This window comes from Somniosus microcephalus, chromosome 16 (assembly GCF_052327205.1).
Source record: "Somniosus microcephalus isolate GS21.2 chromosome 16, FLI_Smic_1.0, whole genome shotgun sequence".
Lineage (NCBI taxonomy): Eukaryota > Metazoa > Chordata > Chondrichthyes > Squaliformes > Somniosidae > Somniosus > Somniosus microcephalus.
In genome coordinates, this window is record NC_141002.1 from 66,961,495 (window position 1) to 66,989,112 (window position 27,618).

Below are 27,618 nucleotides of genomic sequence, written 5' to 3' on the forward strand. Positions count from 1 at the left end.
GGGATTGTGAGTAGGATGCAAAGAGGCTTCAAGGCAATTTAGACAAGTTGAGTGAGTGGGCAAATACATGGCAGATGCAGTATAACATGGATAAATGTGAAGTTATCCACTTTGGTAAGAAAAACAGAAAGGCAGAGTATTACTTAAATGGTGATAGATTGGGAAATGTTGATGTAAAGAGGGACCTGGGTGTCCTTGTACACCAGTCACTGAAAGCAAACATGCAGGTGCAGCAAGCAGTTAGGAAGGCATATGGTATGCTGGCCTTCATTGCAAGAGGATTTGAGTACATGAGCAAGGATGTCTTACTACAGTTATACAGGGCCTTGGTGAGACCACACCTGGAGTACTGTGTGCAGTTTTGGTCTCCTTACCTAAGAAAGGATATACTTGCCATAGAGGAAGTGCAGCGAAGGTTCACCAGACTGATTCCTGGGATGGCAGAACGGTCGTATGAGGAGAGATTGGGTCGACTAGGCCTGTATTCACTAGAGTTCAGAAGAATGAGAGGGGATCTCATTGAAACGTAAAAAAATGACAGGGCTAGACAGACTGGATGCAGGGAGGATGTTTCCCCTGGCTGGGGGGCCTAGAACAGGGGTCACAGTCTCAGGATACAGGGTAGGACATTTAGGACTGAGATGAGGATAAATTTCTTCACTCAGAGGGTGGAGAACCTGTGGAATTCTCTGTGACAGAAGGCTGTGGAGGCCAAGTCACTGAATATATTTAAGAAGGAGATAGATAGATTTCTAGACACAAAAGGCATCAAAGGGTATGAGGAGAGAGCGGGAATATGGTATTGAGATAGAGGATCAGCCATGATCATATTGATTGGTGGAGCAGGCTCGAAGGGCCAAATGGCCTACTCCTGCTCCTATTTTTCTATGTTTCTATGAAAGCACTGTCTTATACACACTAGGTACTTCAGTTTTAAATTGATCTTTTAATTTGGACAGTTAATCCACTGAAGCTGGTTCTAAGCAACCTGATGGAAGCTCTGCCAGTTACTTCTGGCACAAATTTTAATGTGATGCTTTTGGCAGAACATTAGAATTGCTCATTTTAAATCACATTAAATAACTTGGATCATGCTTTGTTGATATCTATAATAACATCTATCCGAATTGATGTTTAAAGATAGGTAGAAATTATTCACGTCAGTTAATACTGACTAGGTTCTATTCTCGGTTACTAATAAAGATTCAATTTGGCCATGAATTTTGACCCCAGTCATAAACTCCATTCCTTTGCCAATTTCATACACCTCCCTAATCATTCACTCAGACTGAGCCAGACCATCCAAAACCTTGGTGTCCTGTTTGACTCTAAGCTGAGCTTTAAAGCTCATTCCCATTAAGACCACCTATGCAACATTACCCACCTCCACTCCTACATCAGCTCTGCAATGCTGAAATGCTCATCTATGCACTCGTCACCACTAGACTTGATTATCCCCATGTCTTCCTTTTTGGCTTCCCTTCCTCTACCTTTCATAAACTCCAACTTGTCCAAAATGCATACACTCTTGGCCTGCCCCACACTGCAGCCCACTTACCCACCAGCCTCATCCTCCAGCAACTTCCAGCTCCCCAGCACTTTCTCTTTCATTCTCTGGATGTGGGTGTCATTGGCATTTATTGCCCATCCCTAGTCAACGATATAACTGAGTGGCTTGCTATCAACCACACTGGTGTGGGACTAGAGTCACATAGGCCAGACCGAGTAAGGAGGGCAAGTTTCCTTCCCTAAAGGACATCTGTGAACCAGTTGGGTATATACGACACTGACAGCTTCATGGTCACTTTTTACTGATAACAGTTTTTTATTACCAGATTTTTAAAACTGAACTCAAATTCTCAAACTGCTATGGTGGTGTTTTAACTCATGTTCTCTGGATTATTACCCACATCCTTTGATCCTCTCTGGCCTTTTGTATGTGACCCTTCCCCCAACACCCCCCCCCCCACCCCCTGCTCCCTTTCAACCCATTTGAGCCATAAATCAGATTCACTCCACTCTCTGAAATCCCCTCAAACTCATGCACCTCGCAACTTCGGTCTCCTCTTTTAAAAGCGTTCTCAAATCCCACACTTTAAGTAGGCTCTAGGAGCCTTTCATAAGCTGTCCCTCCATGGCTTGACATCCGTTTCTCTGTCTATTTCCATCTGTGAAGCGCCTTGGCGCATTTTCTAGGTTGAAGGAGTTATGTAACTACAACCTGTTGTCATTTGTCATACGAGAGTGGGAGGATGCAGAGACAGGCATATCCCCTGAAATGTTGCCCTGTCCATAGGTTTACCTTCAAAGGGTAATGAAGAATTAAATGTTTTAACTGAATACTTACTACCATAATAACATGTATAAAGGCACATCACTAGATTATTTTTACAAAACCAATGGTTGTGCAAAAAGCCAGGTGAAGAAGCCCAGCACAGTTCTCATTTAAATAAAATCTTTTATAACAGTTATTTTCATCAGTAAAGAGTGGAGCAGAGCCGAGCTCCATTTCAGAAGGCTTAAGTTTCTATTTCAATCATTCTCCTCAAAGGATGACTTTTACTGTCTGCTATCCAGGTCACTGCATAGATCACTTTCCAGAAACAGAATGCACACAGCAGCCATCGAGAGACACCCATGACCCAAACCATGCTGCTCTTCCAGTTGAAGAATGATACCCGACAGTAGATAGGACTGAAAGGGTAACAATCAGTTAACAGCGCCCCTCCTTACAAATTGTTAAAACCTCCCTAATCCTACAAAATAAGATTTATTAATTTGCTGGCTTCACTATTTAGTCTACTCCAATTTTGGACAGTATGGTCAATACAGTAAACAGATAAACATACTTGCTAAGACAGCCATTGCAATTCTATGGAATTCCTAAACCAAAAAAGAGAGGCCCCACTTAATACAAGAAAACATACAAGAAAAGGCCATTAGACCTATTGAGCCTGCTCTTTTCAATAATCCCTGTACAATTTGCACTCTCAATGGTCTCCCTTATTTAAGACCCTCAGGGTGGTAATTAAGCACCTGTAAAACCTCCAAGAAGATAAAAACCATCTTCTCAAAGAAAATCAAGTAAAGTCTACACTGGATAACCTTGAATGATTGCACTCTGTACAGGACATTCCCATGATCCCAGCAGGACTGGAACATACTGTTCACCGCGCCATTTGATCGACGGTCTATACTGATTATAATCACAATCCCTAAATCCGATGTGCATCTAGCTTCTTTTCAAATAAGTTAGATCAGCATAGAATTAGCTACTTTTGCCCAACCTACAATAGCCAGTGACAAAAAGAAATATCTCCTCTGTTAGAACCCGACATGTTAAACTTGCCAAGTCTAAAGCTAAATCCCAAGACAATACTAATTGGTTTAGAGCTGAGCTTTTTCACACAGGAGACTGTAAAAGTATATTGCTGTGTTTTTGAAGGAAAAATTAGTTACATACCATGCCCTTCAGGAAAGGGCTACACCCAGATACAGTCAACTTAACTCAACTGTGTTTAGACAATTACTAGCCTGCCGACATAACTATGCACTTTCCTCTTGTGTTACAGCCAGATCAGAGACATCAACAGACATCACTTTGCCTTACAAATAACATTGTTGGTATTCTTTATACATTTTTGGATTTCTTTACCGGTATTATTTCAAAAACAAATGTATGCATGAAGCAAACCTCATCAAATTAGTTTTACCAGACTAGGCAACTGTGACTAATCTGGAAGTTGTGCCTGCATATTTGTTCAATGCATGATCATTTCCCCATAAATATACAATAAATATATTAGAACAGATTTGATTACATTATCCACACCCCAGTTATTAAATTTTCCATTATCCTACAGAACTTTCTCAAGACAAAGCCTTGTACGAGATGCTAATTCTTTGCATAGCCATTAACCACAATCGGCTCCTGTCTGACATAAATCAACTTCACACAGATATTGATGTATCATAGCCCCAGACCAAAATTTGGGAATCTTAATTATCCATCAACTTCTGTTATTTACCGGGCAAAGAGAGGAACCATTATGATAATGGAGGCTCCACTCAAAAACGTTGGCTCATATTTTCCGATCGGAGGCTTCCTGCGTGCGGAGGCCTCTGATCTGGAAAAAATCTACAAACTTACCCGAGGGCTCCCGAGGTGCGTATACTTCCGCTTCTGGGCCTCTCCAAACTCGAAATGCGCAGGGCCCAGGTATCCCAGGGGCGCATGCGTCCCTGGGATCACGTGGGCCATGGGGAGCCAATAGAAGGGAATCGCCCTTCATACACTTGACAGATAGACCTGTCAAATATATGAATAGAGATCACCCAAAAACACTGTAAAACATTAAATAAATTTTTTAAAAACCATCACATTTCTTGACAGATCGGAAATACCGGTTTTTAGCCCACATGCCTGAAACCGGCATTTCCGATGTCCCTACGGGTGTGTACACAGCATCGGAATATACGGTCCGTTGTCTGCAATGAAGTGGGGTGAAAACAGATGCTGTAGATTAACAGGGTGCAGCAGTCTCAACCAATCACAACTGAATGGAACATTCATAAAATGAAGGAAGGACAGATCATGATCCAGGAGCACTATCATTACAGAATCTAATGACTGCAAAGTTTATAACCGCCCAGCTTTAAAATGATTGAAATCAATGGGAAATAGTGAGGGCATCAATCTGAAGGAAAGTTTCACGTGTCATTTTCCTATAGCTGGAAAAAATTGCTTCTTCCAACCACAACAGACAGATTTTTTTTTTAAGAAATAGAAACCAGTCCGATGCACTTTGAAGAGACAAGTCAAATGAAAACCTTTGTTCTCCTTAATGGCTGTGCAGCTGTGGAACCACCAGCATCTGAGACTTACAATATAAATTAAGTGGATGCAAGGTGCATTACAAATCATTGCATTCACAACACCTGCCCTTGAGATTCACTGCAATCTACCATCTGTGCAAAGAGTTAGCATTTGTGACAACTCCCCAACTAAATCAAGCATGATCTGGCCTACTGATCATGCCAAATGCAGCATAATTACAAGATAAAACAAATATAATTGCTACAGTGTTTTATTTCCCCACTATTGAAAGAGTACTAACTATTTTCCTGACAACACTACATAAATACATTTTCTACTAGACTGCTGCCTTTAGATTGAGATAGTTTAATACATTGATAGTTACTCAAGTCACCTTCGAGACAAGATCTTAGCAAAATACATTCAAAAGCAGTTTGAGCCGATCGCTGAGCAAGCTACACAAGTTAGTCAGGAATGTTGACAAATAGGGGGGAGGGCATGAGTGGGCATTTAAAGCAAAAGAAACACAGAATTTCAGAAGAATAGTACAAATGCTGAAGTGAATTTCCATCAATAAAGCATTGAAAATACAATGCAAGTCTTTATAAGAACAAATTGGCTACACTTATTGGTCAGGCATTTTTCCCCCAAAAAATCCACGTGCTAAATACAAAACATTTATTGTGTCAATCTAAATCAAACATGCAATTGTCCTCCAGAAATATTCATGATGTGCAATGAATGGAGAGAAAATGAGCTGATCGAGTAGATTTGGGTAGGGTTTGCCAGTTTATTTATTTTGCTGAATTTAGTGTTCAAGTGCAGCACTGGTAGTCTTAGGGAATAGAATTTTTTTTTTTTTTACACTCATGGAGTCAGCATTGAGCATCCACGTGTCAGATTAGATGCAGAATAAAGCTCCACCCAAGCAGAGGATCCCTCTGACCACCCTGCACTGGTGTGACATTTCCACTTGTAACCCATCTTAGTTACTACACCTGACCCTCCTGGGCTATAAAATGACACAAACACATTTTTCAATTGGATACATCCAATAATATACCCTGACCAGTCATATGACATAAAACATCTCTACTCATGACTTAACTAACTGGCATCACACGGAGATAATTAAAGGCCCAGATTTTGAAGGAATGGGGCATCTCGCAGGATGCCCTGTTAGTTCGACTTTTTCCCCTCACCCTTCAGCTCAAAATATTTTTGCCCTTTAAGTTGCTGGAAGGCAATGGTGCATCTGGGACCTTAGTGAGTGACAGTACCAACAGTCTATCTCCTTAATCAATGAGATTTAAGGATTGAGAAAGAAACAAGGGAATGATGGAGAAGGAGGATGAATTAAGAGTCAAATCAGGTACAGAAAAGAGAAATAAAGAGGGAAAGAAAAATTGGGTTAAGAAAAAGAAAAAGACTTGCATTTATATAAGCACCTTTCACGAACACCAGATGTCTCAAAGCGCTTTACAGCCAATGAAGTACTTTTGAAATGGAGTCACTGTTGTAATGTGAGAAGAGAGACAGAGACAGAAAGGAAAAGTAAGAAAAAATAAAATACATTTAAAAATTTTAATTTTACAAATCTCCAACAATAATTTACTACCTGTTGGAATGAGACTCCACAGTTTAAATTGTTCCCTTTTTAGGCCAGAGAGGTTGATGCAGGACCATAAATCTCCTCATTCAAAAGATACTTACTTACAGCCCTAACTTTCTACGGCAAGGTTAATGGTCAAATAATGCGCTAATTCAGCAACTTCAAAGCTTGCAGGGAGGTTGACAGCGAGCTGCCGTTTCCGCAAGGTTAATGGCAGAGTGGTGCACATCATCCAGCAACTTGTGGCGATTTGCAATTAACGGGGTATCTCTTCCTCGCCACAAATTGCTGGATGATTTACACATTAATAATGACAAGCGCATTAAACTCGCTGTTATTTTGGCAGCAAATTTTGGACCATTATATCACATGGCTCGGCCAGGGTAGATTTTTGTAACTTTTATTTCCCACATCAGCTATTCTGGTCGACTCAGGTTGAGTTTGGGGAGGTTGTGTGTAATAGACTCTATGCTGAATCAAACTTGTGTCCCAGTAGTAAAAGGACATTATTTAAACCATTATACACCCTCCTTTTTAGATATCCAAGTTTTAGATACAAGGTAGACAAAGTGTGTTGAGTACCTGGTGCCAATTTTGTAACTTCCCTAGTTCTCTAAAATGGGTCTCCAATCTGATTACAAGAAACAAGCTTTTACTTTTAATGGAGTAACATTTACAACATCATTGGTTGCAGCTGAGTCAAAGTTAAAGGTTGTTTTGTAAAGGGGAGCTCACTTTGTGGTGTTGGACACAATAACTGGATTGCACTGAGGTATAAATATTGTACTAAGGAGTACTCGTTAGAAGAGCTGCACATTGCCAGGATATATGATTTATCATATTGTTGTGTATGTAATATGTGTGCTACTTTGAACCTATGGACAGGACTGCACTACTTGTTGGGCGTAGTGCTGGCTCTACGACGGAAACAGGAGGAAGAGAAGGAGGAACTGCGCATGCAGCTGGCAGCTGTGGCAGCTGACAATGGAGCCCAGAGAGTCTCCAAGAAGCAGAAAAGGAAAAGTAAAAACAGAAGATGACCCATCTGAACCATTATCACCTCTACCAGATCACACACGTGGTCCCTCCGAACGGAGCCAATTCAGTTCGGAAGTTCAAACTGTTAAATCCATGGAAGGACTATTGAATGAGTCACTCTAGCAACGTGAACCGACTCCACCACAGAGATTGAATCTGTGAACTGTTTTCCGCAGAGACTGAATCTGTGATCTGTTTTTGACATGAAGTTATCTATGTATCTATGTTATTCTGTTATGTAAACCTGAAGTTATATATGTATATATGTTATTACGTTATGTTAAATGGGGAGATGACTGTAAAGCTAGGAAGGGAGGAATGTTGTGTATGTAATATGTGTGCTACTTTGAACCTATGGACAGGACTGCACTACTTGTTGGGCGTAGTGATACGCAGTACCACTCCTGGCCATAGGGGTATAAATAGTACTGTGGGTACTGATCCCCCTCAGTTCCCGCCTGTGGGCATGAAGTAAAGACCTATGTATAGTCCCTACCTCCAACCAGTAAAGACCTGTTCGAGTTATACATTTAAGTCTTTGTGTTAATTGTTCAATACAATACACATACTTAACACATATGACAATGATTTTGCCCAAGAGACCCACCTCCTGCTCTCTCAGCATTATTCCCACTGAACTGCAGACCACCCAACTTTCTTGCCTGGCCCCCATGCTATCTGATATTGCAAACGGTTCCCAATCTCCTCAGTTATTGCCCCTCTCCTTTTCAAATCTGCCATCACCACCACCCCCCCTCAAAAAAACATCCTTGACCCCTCTGTCCTTCCAACCTACCATCTCCAACTTCCCATCTCTTTCCAAAGCCCTTGAACATTTGTCGCCTCCCAAATCTGTGCCCATCTTTCCCACAACTCTATGTTTGAACCTCTTCAATCACGTTTCTGCCCCTGCCACAGCACTGAAACAGGTATAATGAAAAGTCACAAATGACAATCTATGTGATTGTGACCGTGGTACATTATCCCTTGTCATCTTTCTTGACCTGTCTGTAGCCTTTCACACGGCTGACCACACCATCCTCCTCCAACGCCTCTCCTCCATTGTCCAGTGTGTGGGACTGCACTCATCTGATTCCACTCTTGCCTATCGAGTCATAGCCGGATAGTTTCTCTTCTCCGCCCCCCCCCCCCCTCCAAGGATCGATCCTTGGCTCCTCTGATTTCTCATCTACATGCTGGCCCTCAGCGACATCATTCGAAAACACATCAGGTACCACATATATGCTGACGAAACCCAGCACTCTCTTACTACTACTTCTCTCGACCCATTCACTGTCTTGGTGTTGACAGACTACTGGTCAGACATCCAGTCCAGGATGAGACAAAATTTCCTCCAATTAAACACTGGGAAGACCAATTCCCTAGCCACCTATTCTATCCCCCTCCCTGGTGACTATCTCAGGTTGAACCAGCCTAACCTCAGCATCCTATTTACCCCTGGGCTGAGCTTCTGACCCCATATCCTGTCCATCATCAAGATTGCCTACTTCCATCTCTGTAATATCACCCACCTCCGCCCCTGCATCAGCCCATCTGCTGGTGAAACCCTCATCCATGCTTTTCTTGCCTCCAGACTGGACTATTCCAATGCTCTCCTGGACGGCCTCCCGTTTTCCACCCTCCATAAATTTAAGCTCATCCAAAACTGTGCTGCCCACACCAAGTCCCATTCACCCATTACCCCTGTGCTCACTGGCCTACATTGGCTTCTGGTCCACCAACGCCTCGATTTTAAAATTTTCATCCTTGTGTTCAAATCCCTCAATAGCCTCGCCGCTCCCCATCTCTGTAACCTCTTCCAGCCCTACAACACTCATATCTACATTCCTCCAATTCTGGCCTCTTGACAATCCTCCACTTTAGTCTCCCCACCATTGGCAGCTGCGCCTTCAGTTGCCTAGTCCCCAAGCTCTGGAATTTCCTCCCTAAACCTCTCCGCCTCTCCTCCTTTACGATGCTCCTTAAAATCTACCTCTTTGATCAAGCTTTTGGTCACCTGTCCTAATGTCTTTGGTTCCACCTCATCACAGACCATCCCTTTTGTTTGCTCCTCCCCTTCCCCCGCCTCTGTACTTGCTTAAAACCTGTTACATCTCTAACTTTTTCCAGTTCTGATGAAAGGTCATCGACCTGAAACACTAACTTTGCTTCTCTGTCCACAGATACTGCCTGACCTGCTGAGTATTTCCAGCATTTTCTGTTTTTATCACTGTAATAATCAATCATTGCTCGAGTATAAAGTAAAAATCTTATTTGGTGCAGGAATCCTATAGCAGTCCTAAACAGATCAGTTACTATTGACTGCAGCTAGACAGTATAATAATATACAAATTTCTGCAAGTTAACAGCCCTCGTGGCCTTTTAGGCAAGTCCGATGGAAAATGACGATAAAGGTCTTCTTGAAAGAAACTACCAAAAATAAATTAGCTGGCTTACAGGCTAATCTTGTGCATTTTTAACATTTTAAAAATGTTAAAGAAAACAATGTAATTAAAAATACAGGAATCTGCATTCAGTGGACTGTTTAAAATGAAGCATGTTCTCCAGAGGAAGTTCTTCAGAAATGATTGGGATTAATGCATACAGAATATTTCAATCCATTTAATTCACCATTTCAGACTAAACCCCTGACATTACCAGCAATTTCCTATTAAGGTATTAACTAGGTTATTCAGCCTATTGGGATTTTGTTAAGACAAATAAAATACTCTGCATGCAAGCCATCTAAATTCCAGATTTATTGTAAACATCAAGAATGTTGAAATGTTAAAGCTTTCAGCAGTATCTGTAAAAACTCATTCATAGAATATATAATATTGTGCTTCATCTCAGAGCAGTCTATAGATACTTGTAAGAAGTCACACAACACCAGGTTATAGTCCAATAGTTTTATTTGAAATCACAAGCTTTCGGAGCGCTGCTCCTTCGTCAGATACTTGTACATTTATAGAAATTTAAGTTTCCACTGGCCAATATACTTTATTTAGGGAGGAGAAAGGAGGAAATCGAATCAAGTGATATTGAAATTCAATGGATCAGTACACAATATACAATACATTTTACAGTTACATTACTCAACTTTTTACCACTACATTATATCCATCCTCTTGTGGTAGAAGGCAAGTACTGTGCCAGTATGTTATTAGTAAGCAAACCTATATAAGTTTTTCCTCGGGGCCTGAATGTTTTGATACCATCAGATCTTGTGTCCTTAAATCCACTCCAAACTTTTCCATCCCTGATACACTACACTAACTGGCTTAACTCTGAAGGGTGATATGTTGAAGCATTTTGACAGGTGATACTTAGTCATAGTTAAGTTTAGTGCAATGTTCACTTCACAATTTTTTGAAACAGACTTAATATAGTAATGGGACCATACCAATGACATCTTGCAGAGCCACAATCTTTTTCAGAGAAATAGAAAACTCTCAAAAGGACAGAATTGTCAGAAGTTTTATATTTATCTAAAAGACTGCTCTAAAGGTATACATGGGTTGTGTGCTGTTTCCTGGGAAACAATGACAGTGCAGAAAAAAATGATGTGTTTTCTGCCCCTTTTAAGTCCCTTTGTGCCACCTATCATTTCTTGAATTAAGACTGGTAGGCAATTTGTTCTCGGGTCTCTTAAAATGCTGCATAAACCACCTACTAGAGATGCACAAAACTGACAAGGGTAGATTTCTTTTTTTTTAAAATTTATTCTTGGGGAGTGGGCATCATTGATAAGGCTGGCATTTATTGCCCATTCCTAGTTGCCCTGAGGTGGTGGTGGGCCGCCTTCATGAACCCGATAGCAGTTTCAACCACATTGGCACGGGACTGGAGTCACATATAGGCCAGACCGGGTAATGATGGCAGGTTTCCTTTCCTAAAGATCGTTAGTGAACTAGCTGGGTTTTTAATGACAATCCAACAACTGCATGGTTACTTACACTGATACAAACTTTTTAGTTCTGTTTTTAAAAAAAAATCTGGAATTCAAATTCTGAAACTGCTATGGTAATTCTCTGGATTATTCATCCAGACTTCTGGATTACTAGTCCAATAACATAACCACTACACTGCTGTACCTGTGCCATTTTCCAGGCAGGTACCTTGCAAACTGCACTACGTACTTCGAATAAAGAATACCCTCAAAACAGCTGGAATTTGCCTATAGTAAACAGCTTCACTCATGCAGCTTTTAATCAAAACCAAAGTTGTGTGTGTCAAACTAACACCTTCATTACAACATGTCAGAATTTTCATTCATTATATACGCTTACAGATCTGATAAACCGTTACATAATTAGAAAAGTACTCTAAAGTAGCAACATTTAGTCTTCATTAAAAGGTCTAAAATAATTGTAGAAAAATTAGCAGCGCCACATAGGTGCAATAATTACTGGAATTCTGTCTGGCTTCAGCATGTACAGAGGCAGTTATAATATTCAGTCAATAAAGACCAAGTCTTTTGTTGTTCCATCTGCTGTTGCAGACAAGCTGAAGTGATTAATGAGATGACATTATATATTACAATGCAATTCAGATCACACAGTATTCATTCTCTCCCTGCTACATCCTCATAATTCTGAATGCCCTATATTTTGGAAATGACCATATATAGTGCCAGACACCCCAGAGAGCTGGTTTATCTGCCAGCACATCAGATGGTACAAGCTGCCCCATCTTCTGCTTTCCCTTAAGCACAACCAGTTTTGCTAGGGCTTTCAATAGGCTAATATACTGATCATCTATCCCAATGTAGTGCTCAGACATGATTATCACTAGGATTTATAAAGCAACTCTTCATGGATTAAACAATACAATTTGCTAATATTCTGTCCTTAAGTTCAACATTATTCACATGAATTTAGCCCAGGAACAAGAGAAGGCTATTCAGTGTGGTACTGTAATATAATGTAGGTTATCATTTCTCTTTCTTGCAGGCATTAGAACCATTATTTATGGCTTGCATCATATGGTAGGATTATTTAAGAAACGAATGGATAAGAGTTTGTCTATATTTTGATCAAATTAAAACTGGGCAAAAATTAAACTGTAACTTCCTATTACAATTTTACTGGCTACATACTTCTGTTTTTAATTCCCCATTCCCAATGAGTGGGAACGTAACTCTGCAAATCAAACAACGTTGTAAAACTAATATTGCTATTATGATTACAATCTTTTATTCTAATAGTATCTACTGGACTAATTAATTTGGAATTTACTGCATACACTTGATGCTGAAAGTATGTTGCTGAGAATGGTACTCAGTTTTCAGAAAGACAATTCTGTTGTCATTCAAATTTGACTGGACCCAAAGTTAATTTCTCCCTCTCCTCCCTCCCCACCCCTCCAACAAAATGTTGTTTTGCTGCCAGAAACCAGAACACCTCTGCTTCAGGATTTTAAATAAAAGTAGGCCATTCTTCTGATTTAAATTATCCTGCCTACAGACCTCACTGGCAGACTATTTCCATATCAATTCCTGATGTGGTTGCACGAAACAGAATCTATTCATGTAGAATGGAGACATGGCCATGGTGAAAGTGGTTTACATATTAGTAACAAGCTCCTTTCATCTGCGAATAATAAATTAAAGCTCCTGCAAAACTGTGAAACTTCTGAATTTTCAAGATATTATTCATTACACTGTCAGAAAATTCTGCTGTGCTCTCTTTACAAGCAAATAAATTCTTGTGGAACTCATTGTACCCATGTCAAATGATCAATAATGATTTACATAAACTGCCTTTTTCCTCTCTATAATACATCCTTCTTACACTTACACGAGTGGTCTCATTTTCCAATGCTGTAATGCACATTATGCTTATAATTTTTTGACTGCAAATATTACCTGCACACAAATCAATCAGAAGACAAAATCAGTGGCTCCAACTTAGAACAGTCAATAATACGAACACTTAATGGGGATCGGATTCACATTTTATAACATTCAAAATTTTAAAAAACCCACAAGATCTGACGGAGCCACTAATGTTGTAACACCCTGGCTACAGAGTATGGTAGGCAAGGGTTCTAGTTCCCCGTATCAAAATGCCCAATCTGTGCCAACTGGTGAAAGGTGCCACATGAAAGCAAACCACTTCCCCGGAGAACCCATTCAAGTTATAATCGACTTCTATATATAATCTGAACTATTGCACGTGACTAGAGGTCAATGAACTTCTGATGGGTAAGAAGAGGCCAACACTGAAGACATCGACCACCACATATTTGCAATCATCAAGTAAACAAATTAGTTAAAGAATTCCTTTACTATTAAAGGAGGTCATAAATTGAACTGCATTCTGATTATATACAGGGCTTTCAGCTTGTAAATGTATATACAGGGCTTTCAGCTTGTAAATGTGAACATACACTACCAAGAAGTACTACATAGTAATAAAAAGCCTGGCTGAGTAAAGTACATCATAAATGCAGGCAGGATTACAGTCATCCTCTAAAATTTGATTAGCTGTAACAACTATAGTTTTTAAAATACAGTATATAGCAATTAGTTCTCTGCAACAGTTTTACAAATGTTTTGTTGCAGATGCACTGAATTAACAAAACATTTGCAATGCAAATTGTCACATGATGTCAGTCACATCCTGGTGCAGGGGGGGGGAAATATAAATTTTACTTCAAAACTCATGACACTATTATATATGAAGTTCCAAAATACATCTACCACACTTCAGGCAAAGCAAATGCAAATTCCTATGCCATGCTTTAAAACAGTATTTAAAAAGAAAGCCGGTCATTTCCTGCTGGATTCTTCTGACCCTGGGAAGAATTGGGATTTACAAGCAGCTGCCAATCTAGAGAAACTTCCCCTCTAAGTAACCCAAAGATTTGACTATTTACAGCAAGTAGAATGAGTCCTTAATGTGACATACAGCTACATCTTAGCTAGTTGAAATTTGGCTGATTTTTTTTTTGAGGAGGCATTTGATAAGGTTTTATACAAGAGATTAGAGGTAGTCTTGCAACATGGGTTTGACATTGGTCGAGAGGTAGGAGACAGAGATTGGGGATAATGGAAACATACCCTGCTTGGCAGGATGTGACAAGTGATGTTCCCCAGGGATCTTTACTGGGACTTCAGCATTTCACCATATATATCAATGACTTGAATGAAGGAAGAGTTGTATATTCAAGTCTGTAGAGGACACTAAATTAGAAGGCACATTGTGCAGATGGGAGCAGAAAGTTACAAAGGGAGGTAGACAGACAGAACTGTGGCAAATGTAATTCAAAGTGGGAAGTTTTCATCCAATTTGCATCCAAGGAAGACAAATTATAATACAAAACGATAGCAAAATACTGCAGATGCTGGAAATCCGAAATAACAACAGAAATTGCTGGAAAAACTCAGCAGGTCAGGCAACATCCGTGGAGAGAAATTTGAGTTGACGTTTCGGGTCGAAACCCTTCTTCAAAACTGGAAAGAAAAGAAAATAGATCGAAGGCAGGGCTGCAATCGAACAAAAGAAGTAAAAGAGACAATAAAAGGTATTCGAAACCAGACGAGATGGTAATAGGCCAGTGGAGACAAAAGACAGCTGGGATTAGGTGTGAAGTGTGCTGGCAGGATAGGAGACAGCTGCCAGGTGGGAGAGAGAAACAAAAGGAATGGGGGGGGGGGGGGAAAGGAAGACCCAAAACAAAGGGGTGGAAAAAATATAAGTAAAAAAGTAATAGGGGCCGAGGTTATGATCTGTTCTTAATGGTGAGACACTAGGAACTGTGGAGATGTGAAGAGAGTTGGATATTCATGCACAGAAATCACTAAAAGCTAGTGGATGGGTACAAAAAGTAATCAAAAATGCAAATGTATATTGGCCTTTATCTGAAGGGGGTTAGAATACAAAAGGAGGGAAAGTGATGCTTCAATTGTACAGAGCCTTGGTCAGACTCCATCTGGAGTGCTGTATTTGGTTTTGGGCATCGCACCTCCAGAAAGATATATTTGACTTGGTGTGTGTACAGCACAGATTCACCAGAATAATACCAGGGATTAAAGGGGATAAATGGAGGACAGGTTGCATAAACTTGGCTTGTATTCCTTTGAGTTTAGAAGGATGAGGGGTGATCTAATCAAGGTGTTTAAAATGACAAATGGATTCAGTGGAGTAGATAAAGAGGATCTATTTTCTCTGATGGGGATTCCAAACCAAGGGGGCACAATCTTAAAATTAGAGCTAAGCCAACAGTGAAATCAGGAAGAACTTCACACAAAAAGTAGTGGAAATCTGAAACTCTTCTTCCCAAAAGGCTGTAGATGTTGGGTCAATTGAAATTTTCAAGACCAAGATCGATGGATTTTTGTTAGATAAGAGGACCAAGGGTAAGGAACAAAGTGAGCAAATGGAGGTACAGATAAGCCATGATCTGGTTAAATTGCAGAATATCTAGGGGCTGAACGTCCTACTCCTGTTCCTATTGTAAACCACATTGTTTAATGCGTATAAAATAGTGTATCCATGGTAGAATACTCCAGTCTTGATAAAATAATCTATCTGCCAACTTACTATGAGCAGTGCTACTAGAGATCCACTAGTAATAAATGTCAGTGCTTCACAGGTAAGCACAATACAATTTTTTTTTTTAATGTTGTCAGTGTGTCTTATTTACATTACAACAACTACTTGAATTTATATAGCACCTTTAACATAGTAAAAATGTCCCAAGGCACTTCACAGGAACGTTATCAGACAAAAATTGACAGCTGCGTCAGTTGATGTCATCAGTGAAACTTTAAAATAAAACTTCTAATACAGTCAGACTGTGGTCCAGGTAGCACAGTTAGTTATTGTATTGTCCCTTCATTGCTGGGAGATAAATTTGGTTCCAGACAAATGAGATAAAACTCTGTTCTTGCTGTTAGATGCAAGAGTCCTATACTGAACATGTTCAAACAGGCTCAACCAAAACCCATTGGCAGAGCCACTGGCAAATTTTAAATTGCATATAATCCTTCCAAATGCTCACCATATTATTTCCCCCCTCCTTGCTACCCATGCCCATTGGTGACATATTTCTAGGTAGGACTCGGGGGCAGGCACCCCCTGAAATTGTGGTGCTTTCTAGTTAATTTCAAACACTTTTTAATGAAAGAGAACGAGTGCATTTATATAGTACCTTTTACTTTCTTTGGACATACCATGGAAAACTTCACAGAAAATGAATTACTTTTGAAGTGCGGTCACTGTTATGTAGGAAAATACAGCAGCTAATTTGTGCACAGCAAGGTCCCACAAATAGCAAATGAGATGAGTTACCAGTTAATCTGTTTTGGTATTGTTGGTTGAGGGAGGAATGTTGGTCAGGGCACCGAGACAACTCCCTGCTCTTCAAATACTGCCATTAAGTAGGAGCAGGAGTAGGCCATACGGCCCCTCGGGCCTGCTCCGCCATTCAATAGGATCATGGCTGATCCGAATCTAGACTCACGTCCACTTCCCTGCCCGCTCCCCGTAACCCCTAATTCCCTTATCTGCTAGGAAACTGTCTATCTCCATTTTAAATTTATTTAATGTTGCAGGTTCCGCAGCTCTCTGGGGTAGCAAATTCCATAGATTTACTACCCTCTGAGTGAAGAAGTTTCTCCTCATCTCAGTTTTGAAAGGGCAGCCCCTTATTCTTAGATTATGCCCCCTAGTTCTAGTCTCACCCATCAGTGGAAACATCCTCACCGCATCCACCTGATCAAGCCCCCTCACAATCTTATATGTTTCGATAAGATCGCCTCTCATTCTTCTGAACTCCAATGAGTAGAGTCCCAACCTACTCAACCTTTCCTCATACGTCAACCCCCTCATCTCCGGAATCAACCGAGTGTACCTTCTCTGAACCGCCTCGAGAGCAAGTATATCTTTTCTTAAATATGGAAACCAAAACTGCACGCAGTATTCCAGGTGTGGCCTCACCAATACCCTGTATAACTGCAGCAAGACTTCCCTGTTTTTATACTCCATCCCCCTTGCAATAAAAGCCAAGATTCCATTGGCCTTCCTGATCACCTGCTGCACCTGCATACTAACTTTGTGTTTCATGCACCAGAACCCCCAGATCCCTTTGTACTGTAGCACTTTGCAGTTTTTCTCCATTTAGATAATAACTTGCCATTAATTTTATATACTTCCACCTTAAGAGTTCAGCACTCCCTCAGTATTGTACTGCCAACTTAGATTACGTGCTTGTGTCCTGCAGTGGGAACTTATTTCACATTTGATATTTTTTTAAATCTAAAACATTATAGGAAAAATAAGTGATATTTGGGTTTATCAATATTCAACAGACCAACCAGACCATTACTTCCTTAAAAACTATTAACATTCACACTCCTCCCTCATCCGAGGCACTCTCCGCCAATACTCTTGCCACAATTCATACAGGCATACTCCTCCAGATTAGGGAATGTCTCTCTTTTTCTGAAACTCACTCCGTCAGAGATACTCTTCCCCCTGAAGCATTGTCTCTTTGACGTGCTTCATACTATTGAGCCCGGCTGCTGCTTCTACCCAATATTGCTGATTTGGTCTCTGTGCTGCATGCTGGGACTATTGCAAGGCCAGGCATTCATTCCTATTTGCAGTACAGAGTCTGGTCCCAAAATGACCAGATACAAAGTGCAGCCAGGACCAGCAGTAAGATGATCAGTGAATGATGGGCATTGATTTCCCAGCCAGATCCTTCAGGGCTAGAAAGTCAGCTGCTGCACCACCAACTTGTGCTTCAAAAACTGATTTCCCTCCCCCCACTCCACAGATTGAAAATGTATTTGTTTGCATATGCCTGACTATGCCATGACCTAGCGGGCATGGTTAGTGTCCATAATTTGACAATCCCATTGAAAGACCACAGGATGGTACTGTTCCATTACAGGTTGTAGTTAAGGTAGTTAATGTGATCATAGTAGACAGAACTTTACTGTGCATTGGAGTTGCATTATACTGGACTTGAGAATACTTGGATGCAAACATGGAGTACCAAAAAGCACAAAACTATTCTGACCTTAGCAATCACATCCCTCACTTTTTGCAGAAAATATTCACTAAAACAGAAATTTAAATTTCTCTCAAAGATTGGAAGAAAAACAGATGGGTAAATATAGCATCAGTTTATAATGAGTGAAAACTGTAAATTGTAAACTCACATAGCCTTGTAAATCACAAGTGAGTAGTGACCCAGTTTCAGTGCTAAGTATAGAATCTTTAATAGGACATTTAAATAATGCATTGATAATCTGTAGATATTTCTTTATCTAACTGTGATACAATTAGCTGCTTTCATTCTATGAACATAGCACTACATTCCAATCAAAGAATCCCTACACAAATGGATTAATAATTCCAAGAAGCATAATTTTAGGTAACAAATCAGTTACATCATGGCTCTCCAGCCCTCTCTTTCTCCTATTCTATTACCATGAAATTTTGCACAAAAAAGACACTATCCAGCTGCACTATGTCAGTTGAAAATTATTCCTCTCACTGGCATATGTTTCTTCATTATAATCTGTAATCTTCAATACACTCCAAGGGAATTTTCGGGTACTGAATAATGTACAGTATTCTGCATGTTCTTATCAACAGCTTTTATTTTAAGGAATCCTATAGCAATAATTGCAAAAACATGCTATTTTTATTCCAATTCTCAGTTAAGCTTTTTAAACCAAAATGCATACATCAGTAGCCAGTTATATACACTGTAAAAGAACCCATATAGAAACAGCACAGCAACGGAACAACGATCAGGCTGCCCACATAATGGTCTGAATTGAATTGGTTCTCACCAATGTGTTGCCACTCAGCAATTTGTCAGCAAACAATGAATCCATATTCAGAATTACCGACAAGTAGGTACGATAAGCACCAGTGCAAAAAATGTTCAGAACCAAAAGAATACACTCCCAAGAACAAAGTTAACAGTCCTTTCAAAAAAAAAGTATGTCCAAGATAATCAGGCACTCAGCAAGAACATTTATGTCCCTGATCAACCTAACTTAGTTTCCAATGTATTCAGGATAGGCAGTGCAGCAAGTTGTCACTCTGAACCACCACAGACTTTTAGCCTCCCAAAAGAAATTTGAATAAAAATGCACCCTTCACTGTTCTAAATTAAAATGCCTCCTGGTCTGAAGCAGATAAAACTAAGACACATTAACTTTGCTTCATCTCCTTCCTAAATATGCCAGTTTGTGCATACTTAAACATATGATTCCCAAATGGTCCATAGCCATATGGCGTTCTTTGGAGTACATAATTCATTACAACGTGAATATACAGCAGCTATCACGTAGAAAAAGTCCCATGACACTTCACAGAATATGAGGTAATGGGCACAGGACCGTAGAGGGGGAGACGAGGAGGGATGACTAAAAGCTTGTTTGAATAGGAAGGCTCAGAAAGGTGGAAAGAGAAGTGGAGAGATAGAGGGGTTTTGGGGAAGGAGTCCCTCATTATAGGGCCTAGGCAGCTGAAGGCCCTGCCACTGATGGTAGGACAGGGGTGGGGCAGAAAGAGGAGTGCACAGGTGGTCAGAGTCAGAAGACACGGTGCGGAATATAATACAAAGGCTGAAGTGGGTTGCAGAGCTTGGGTTGACAAGGCAGTGGAGGTATTGAAGGAGAGAATGAGAATTGTGTTGAGGGACAGGGACCAAATGTCTGTCAGCAAGGTGGGAGGGATGGGCAAGCAGGCTGAGTTTTGGACATAAACACTTATTTTGAAAATTAATGACAACAGTTCAGACAGACAGTCTCTTTAACCACAACATTGTGGTATAATTATGCACATCAGCAATTTTCTCCAATGAAAACATGTCAAAAGTGGTCTTCATCACTGTTACAAATATTGTGGATGTTTAGGTTTGTTGAAGCAGTAAAGCTACAGGACTCTCCCCAACACCCCCCCCCCAATTCTACCGTAATAACCTTAACTAAAGAATGAAATATAAGCCAACAATTCATTTAAAAATATTATCTATTGACCTTTCAAACTGTCATGTAGGCGTGGCTAACAGAATAGTTCTAGTTGCATCCATGTGACGAACTGACAGTTTACAGGAAAACTTATAAACATAAGTATTTAAGTACTGAAGGCACTTGTAATCTGATGCTTACAAATCACTTATTTTAGGAAAATAAGAGAATGCTTGAAGCTGCAGAAACTGAACAGGTTCTTACGCTAAGTATGTTCAAAACATACTATAGTACAACTGAAAAAATAACCAGTTAAACACTTTTACATAGCAAAAGACAAGATTAGTGCCAAAAAACAGTACTGCAAACAGTTTTATTTGAATGCACAGCATTAAAGTACTTTTGGAGCAGCAATGAAAATAGGACAACCTTAGTTGTCCTACATTTGGAGGCTCAGTTTAATGTAGGTCACTAACATCGCCATCTTGGCTTCTTAAACAGCTGTATTTATAGAACTATCAACTGTAAAAATTAATCAAAATATAATTTCCACTGCATTTGCTACTTAGCATATAGAATAACTGTGACACAACTTGCAGTGCATCTCCCCATTGGCTATATAGTGGCTCAATCCTGAATGCCAGCAAACACTTCACTGAGACTTTATCAACCATGTCCTATAATCTAGGAATTGGGGAGAGTGCTTGCTTTATTGATTACAGGAAATTGATCTAGGCAAATTGTAACTAAGAGACACAGTAAAATACAGATGCATCATATATAACATAGATCACGACTCATTTAAAAAAAAATTAAATTGAATCTGAATCAGGTATGTAACAGTAAATAATTTAAAGAAATGTAAGCACCACACTAGTAAGAGTAGCTTATTGTTGAAGCACCTTTGCAATCATGAAAGAACCAAAGTATTGCAGGCAGGATACAGTTATGATGACAGTTTTTTCACAAGTATTGGCCAATATTCTATTACTTAATAGGTTTGCTTTTAAATGTTTTCTAGATTGTACTACATAACTTGGCTGTTTAACAAGACAAGTACAATCTTCAAAGGCAACATGAGGAAAAACATTTTTTTTTTTTATAAACACAATGAGCGGTTATGACCTGAAAGGGTGGTGGAGGCAGATTTAATCATGGCTTTCAAAAAAGGAAAAAAAAATGCAGGGCTACTGAGAAAGGGCAGGGGATTGGGACTAACTGAAGTGCTCTTGCAGAGAGCTGGCACAAGCTCGACGGGCCGCATGACCTCCTACAGTGCTGTTTTATTGTATAATTCTATGATTCATAATTGACTTCAAAACCAACATTACGGTGCTTTTAAAAAAACACAATATTGTTTTTCCTGAATTGATATTAAAGATTTTTTTTATAGAATCATAGAATTTTACAGTACAGAAGGCTAGTCAGCTCATTGTGCCTGCATCAGTTCTCTGAAAAAACAATTCACTTCGTCCCATTCCCTCGCTCCTTCCCCATACCCAAATTATTTTTTCAAGTATTTAGCCACTTTTAAACGCTAGTGATGAATGGTGCTTCCAGCACTATTTATAGAAGGGCATTTCATTTCCCAACAACCCTCTACATAACAAAAGCACCTAACCTCTCCCTTTGTTTTTTGGTGAAGATCTTAAATTTCTGTCTCACCAACCTGCATAAATAGTTCTTTTTCACCAATTTACCTATCAAAACCCATTATAATTTTGAACACCACTATCAGATTTCCTCTTAACCTTCACTGCTCTAGTATAAAAAGACTCCTGTTTCTTTACTATCTCCTCATAACTAAAGCCTCATCCTGGTATCATTTTAGTAAGTCTCTTCTGTGTCCTCTCCATAGCCTTGACATCCTTCCTAGTGTAGACGCCCAAAACCAAAAATAATATTCTAGGGGGCATAGTCTAAAAACTGGGGAGCACAGTCTAAAAAGTAGAGCCAGGCCTATCAAGAGTGAAGTTAGGAAACACTTCTACACAGAAAGGGTGGTAGAAGTTTGGAACTCTCTTCTGCAAATGGCAATTGATGCTGGGTCAACTGTTAATTTTAAGTCTGAGATTGATAGATTTTTGTTAACCAAAGGTATTAAGGAATATGGGCCAAAGGCAGGTATATGGGATTAGGTCACAGATCAGCCATGATCTCATTGCATGGCGGAACAGGGTCGAGGGGCTAAATGGCCTACTCCTGTTCTTATGTTCGTAACTGCAGCCTAATCAATGATTTGTATTGGTTTAGCACTCCACTTTAGTGTTACACTTTATTTCCTTGCTTATAAAACCAAGAATCCCACAGATTTTAACAGCTTTATCAACTGGTCCTACTAATATAAAATAATTCATCTGCACCCACAGCCTTCTTGAGTTTTGATTCTGCCACACTTGTGAAATCAGTGCAGCACTTTTGATTTGTAGGCGTGCAGCTTAACTGTAAACCTTCCAGAAAGTATTTAACCCTGACATCATCAAGTGGTACAGTAAAGCAAACAGAATTGCTGCATAGTGTAATGATGACAGCATTGCTTTACTATATAGCACCAGTGTGAGAGAGGAAGTCACTGAAACGGCTAATATCTGTCAACTTATTGTTTGCCAATTTGAATATTCCTAGCTGGAAAATTCCAACAGTATCCTGTGTTTTTTTTTAAATGAAGCGCCTGTAGAAAACATGTTTATCATGCATTTGTATCAAGCGCTATAAATAGGGAAAAATCCATCAGTTAAAAAAGGGAAAGCCTATCACTTACCCGTAAGGTTTCTATCACCAGATCCCTGGCTTCCAGTTCCCCTTCGAGGATGCTGAGAAGGGTCAGTAGTTCTGGTTTACTGAGATTGTCCATGTCAAATTCAGACTTCTATAACACAGTAACAAATGTATACATATTTACAAACACATGTCAAGTTTGAAAGGACAAAGATTCACACAAATAGGTCAAGTATTGGGTTCAAATGACATGAAATATGATTTGCAACATTGGCAATGTTAATTAATTAAATATTCAAATTAAAAGACCGTAAACAATCTGCAATCATTGTGCATGCTGTGTAAAATAAATACCCCAGATATATTAAGATATTAAAAAATCAATTACTTAAGGTAGACAGTCTCGATTTTTCTACCTTAAGCTTTGAGGTAGCTGAATGTTCCTATCAATCACAATTAAACCTCAATTATAATAATACAATATAAAAGGCAAATACTGTTTGGGAAAATAATATCTTCGATATGATCGAGCTTTGACTTAGTGAACTTGTACAAGATAAATGACACAGAGGTACCGGCTCGGATTTCAGTTGCATGAAAGCAATCCTCGGGGTTTTGTTTCAGGGGAAACAAAGTGTTGCGGGCCAGCAGAACCTCGGTGTGTGGGCGGATTTAAAAAAATGTATTAAGTGGATTTTGAATTTCCAAATGTGCCGCTTAACCACCTTAAAAAGAAACAAAAAACAGAATCTCAGCAACTGCACTGAATGTGACAAACCAAAACCGTGCCTTTTAAAATACACTCCGAAGAAGGGGAACCGACAAGAAATGAATATACAAGTTGGGGGGGAAAATCACATTTTGAAGGAGACCGAAACAAGGATAAAACCGGCGGTCATGCAGAGGCGCTTCCAGCAAGAACTTGCACAGGGAATGGATACATTGTATCCAGCGAGGGCGGCTACATTCCACGCACAATGTCTTTATTTAATTCAAAGAAAAAGATATCCCCATCGGCGCGGCGGGGGCTGCTGACTGGACTTTTACCTGGCCGCTGTTCGGGGGTCGTTCCTCGGACGGGGGGTCGCCGCTGTCCGGCCGCAGCTCACTCTCGGTCGCCATCTTGCCTTGTGAGAGAAAGCCGGGGAGACGGAGCAGAGAGAGAGACAGAGGGGGCAGAGTGAGCACCAGCAAAATAAACCCCCACCCACCGCCAGCCCATTAAACAGCCAGCCCAGAGAGACTAGCACAAGACAACCCAGAGAATGTGAGGCTGCCGGCAACAACCTCAAACTGATCCCATTAACAATAAACACCGAAACTGGGGCAACACAGCCGAAGAGAGGGACTGGGAGAACCTCGTTCAATTCATTGTAGGATTCAGGGGAGACTACAACACAGCTAGAGGGAGGCTGTGAGAATCTAAGCCTGCGGTTCTATTGCTCTTGGGCTGGTAACTGGTATGAAGCACAGTTGGGAAGACAGACCCGTGTTATTATTGAGGGCTGTGAATTATTGAGCTTTGTGTCTGAATAGTTCCAGGTGCAGTGTTCCTTTGCCCGCCTGGTAATTCTTTGATAGTCCACTTCCTCATAACATTGCAAGGATTCTATATAGGACATTTTATAAACAAAGCTTCACAGGCACGGAAGTTATACTCCCCGGTGGGCTCTCGCAGCACTTGATTTTACTGCATTCCAGACTAAAATCAGGACCTGACTAGTTTATACTGACATTTTTTTGTATCAAAGCACTTCTGAAGCCGTTTCACAGTGAGATGAAAGTGATGGTTTAACTAATTATTTTACTTGTAAAAACGGCACAGAAAACATGGAGACTGAGCAGCAGAATTGGAGAAGGTCTGCAAGGACAAAGCTGATGCATTACATTATACACCATGTAGTCAGAACTGGAGCCACATTTCGTAAATATAATAAAGCTACCGGGTTTGAAAGAATTTTAATACAAATCTAGCATCTATCTTAAGAATAGCTTGGACAAACACCGTGTTTAGACTGTAAGGTGGTTGGTTGGTAAGTAGATAGGAGAAATATTTTTAAAATGGTCACCACTTTTTCTGCTGCTCCTGCCCTCCCATAAGCAATTTGCACCTCATGCATTTGTATTGTTCTTGACTACTGCGTGGGGAACCAAATGATGAAATCTGCAGTGGGCAAAAAAGTAGTTTGCATGCATGGAAAGCATTTTTTTTCAAACTGCTAATTCCTTTATCTCATCCCTACATCATGCCCACATGCAGGTAAGGATAGCTATTACACCCAACTGTCAGTTGGATTTGGGAGGCAATTCTCACTTTTCTAGGCACACGGGTTTTCGGTAGACCGACAGCAGACATGCAAATCCAAATAAAACAATTTGCTATTTCTCTAGGTAAACCAAATGTGATAGCACAAAAGCTGGGAGCTGCCCCTCGGATGCTTGTGTCCTGGAATCCAATTTAGAGACTAAAATAAAAAGCGTCTTTTAGCAATATTAGCAATTCAACATTGTGTTCACAATGAATGTTAAATTCAGCAGGATGAGAATGCAAATCCAGTGTCCATTTGGAGTACAATACTAAAGGAGAATATCAGAGAAGCTGATGAACATTTACACCCTGTGGGGACAAAACAATGGACCAACTTCTCACAAAACAAAGAATAGCTCAGTGGGCGCTGGAATGTATTCAGTGCTATTACTAATTAGCAAGGAAATATCTCCTGATAAGACTAAAGCTGCAATATGCGCTAACATAAATTATATAACTTATGGGCTATCTTTATATGGATTAATTGTCATACAATTATAAAATAAAAAGTATTTGGATTTATTTACTAAAAGGCAGTTTGGCAGAGTCATGATTCTGATTTCTTTTCTCAAACAGGTTGTGGTAAAATCTGGAGATAATCCAGAGGAAAAGAAATAAAACGAAGCTCAATTACTTCTCAAAGACATTCTTCAAATGAAGTTTCCATTCATACTCTGACGATCAACTTTGCCACTCTACCCCTCAAAGCTGTAATCTGTGCAAATAAAATACACAATAAAAGAATGCGAAACAATTGTTTTCGATTGTATGGACATTCAAATAAGCTTACAGTTTGATGTGCCAAAAAGTCAGAGCTCTTTTTGTTAATAACAAAACTGACAATCTTATATCAAAAAATAGTTTATTGCTTGGAAATTTTTAGTCTTACAGCTTGGAAATAAAAACAGAACTACTGCAAGGTAGTATTGGCACTACAAGGGGGAGAAGTCAAATATGTGCTAATGTAATGTCCTGTTAAAGGACATATCCTAAAACCGCCCTTTTGCATCCCCCACCACCCTCACCCACCCCCTTTTGGGATTTTGGGTACCCATGATATGAAAAGGTTACTTTAATCTAAAGAATGAGCACTATTATAATTTTTAATTCATACCAAATAAGATCAAGTCCTCAGACTGTAAAACAGATCTAGAAATGGGGCTAGAAATTGAAAAACCTATTTAGTGCATAATAAAATATTGCAACGGGTATGCAGCATCTGCATCCCAGAGGTGCAATGTAACTTAAAACTATTATTTTATACGTATCTTTCTGGGAGAGCATTTGAAGGATGTAACTCACCCAAGGAATTCAGATAGAGACTATAAACTATTGAAGCAAAGCTCAAATGGATTATAACTGCCATCTGCTAATACAGCTTTGTAATTGATGCACACTTATCTGATATTTTATTAGGTATATACTGTATATATAGTGAATAGATTTTTATTATCTGTGGGCTGCAAGCTGACAACATTCTATAGGAATTACTACTGATGCAATCACATGACCTACAGAATGGTATTACTGTACAACTCTTTGATGTAATTACTGAAGTTTACAACATTATCTGATTCACAAAAGTGTTATACAAGATTATTTTTGCAGCAGATTATTGGATTACTTAGTGCTCTGTATTTATATCATACAGTTACACATTTGTTCTCTTTCATTGCGATTATATCATAGTTGAGAACAGATGGTACTGTAAAAAAAATCACATTAACATCACCAGAATTACCCACACTACAATAATTTTTCTTTCCATTTAATATGAAAATTTGCATCAAGTTTATTACTTAACTTAGTTGTTTACCTTACATTTGGTCTAAATAAAATATGAAATGATTTGTAAGGGAAATGGATTCAAGTCTGTCTTGTTAATAGGGAGTAGAAGGTAATGATGAATGTAACATGCTATGGCTGGGGGACAGTCACCAGTGGTGTTTCAAAGGAAACTGTTTTGAGTTCCCTGTTTTATTCATAAGCAATGTAGATGAGGATACTGTCTTGTATGATATAAAATTTGCTGCTGAGACCAAGCTACGTGGCCAGGTAATGAGTACAAGACTCTTGAGGCTGAACTAATGGTGGATCTGAACAGTCAGTTAAACAATGCAGTCACTCTGTGACAGATAATACCATACCAATAAAATTCACATGTCCTTAACTGTATAGTAATTTAG

At 39.6% G+C, this 27,618-nt stretch overlaps 1 protein-coding gene across 3 annotated transcripts in view; it reads right to left on the reverse strand.

The window, feature by feature from the left end:
* cttnbp2 (cortactin binding protein 2) overlaps positions 1–24,337 on the reverse strand; it is a 158,985-nt gene extending 134,648 nt beyond the window's left edge. For all 3 annotated transcript variants that reach the window (XM_086009190.1, XM_086009191.1, XM_086009188.1), the window contains exons 1-2: positions 24,172–24,337; positions 23,168–23,275 (exon numbers count right to left, since the gene is read on the reverse strand). In XM_086009190.1, the coding sequence (XP_085865316.1) occupies positions 23,168–23,275; positions 24,172–24,246 (183 nt within the window). In that variant the 5' untranslated portion in view covers positions 24,247–24,337. The remainder of the gene's footprint in view (positions 1–23,167; positions 23,276–24,171) is intronic.
* Between the last annotated feature and the right edge of the window lie 3,281 nt (positions 24,338–27,618).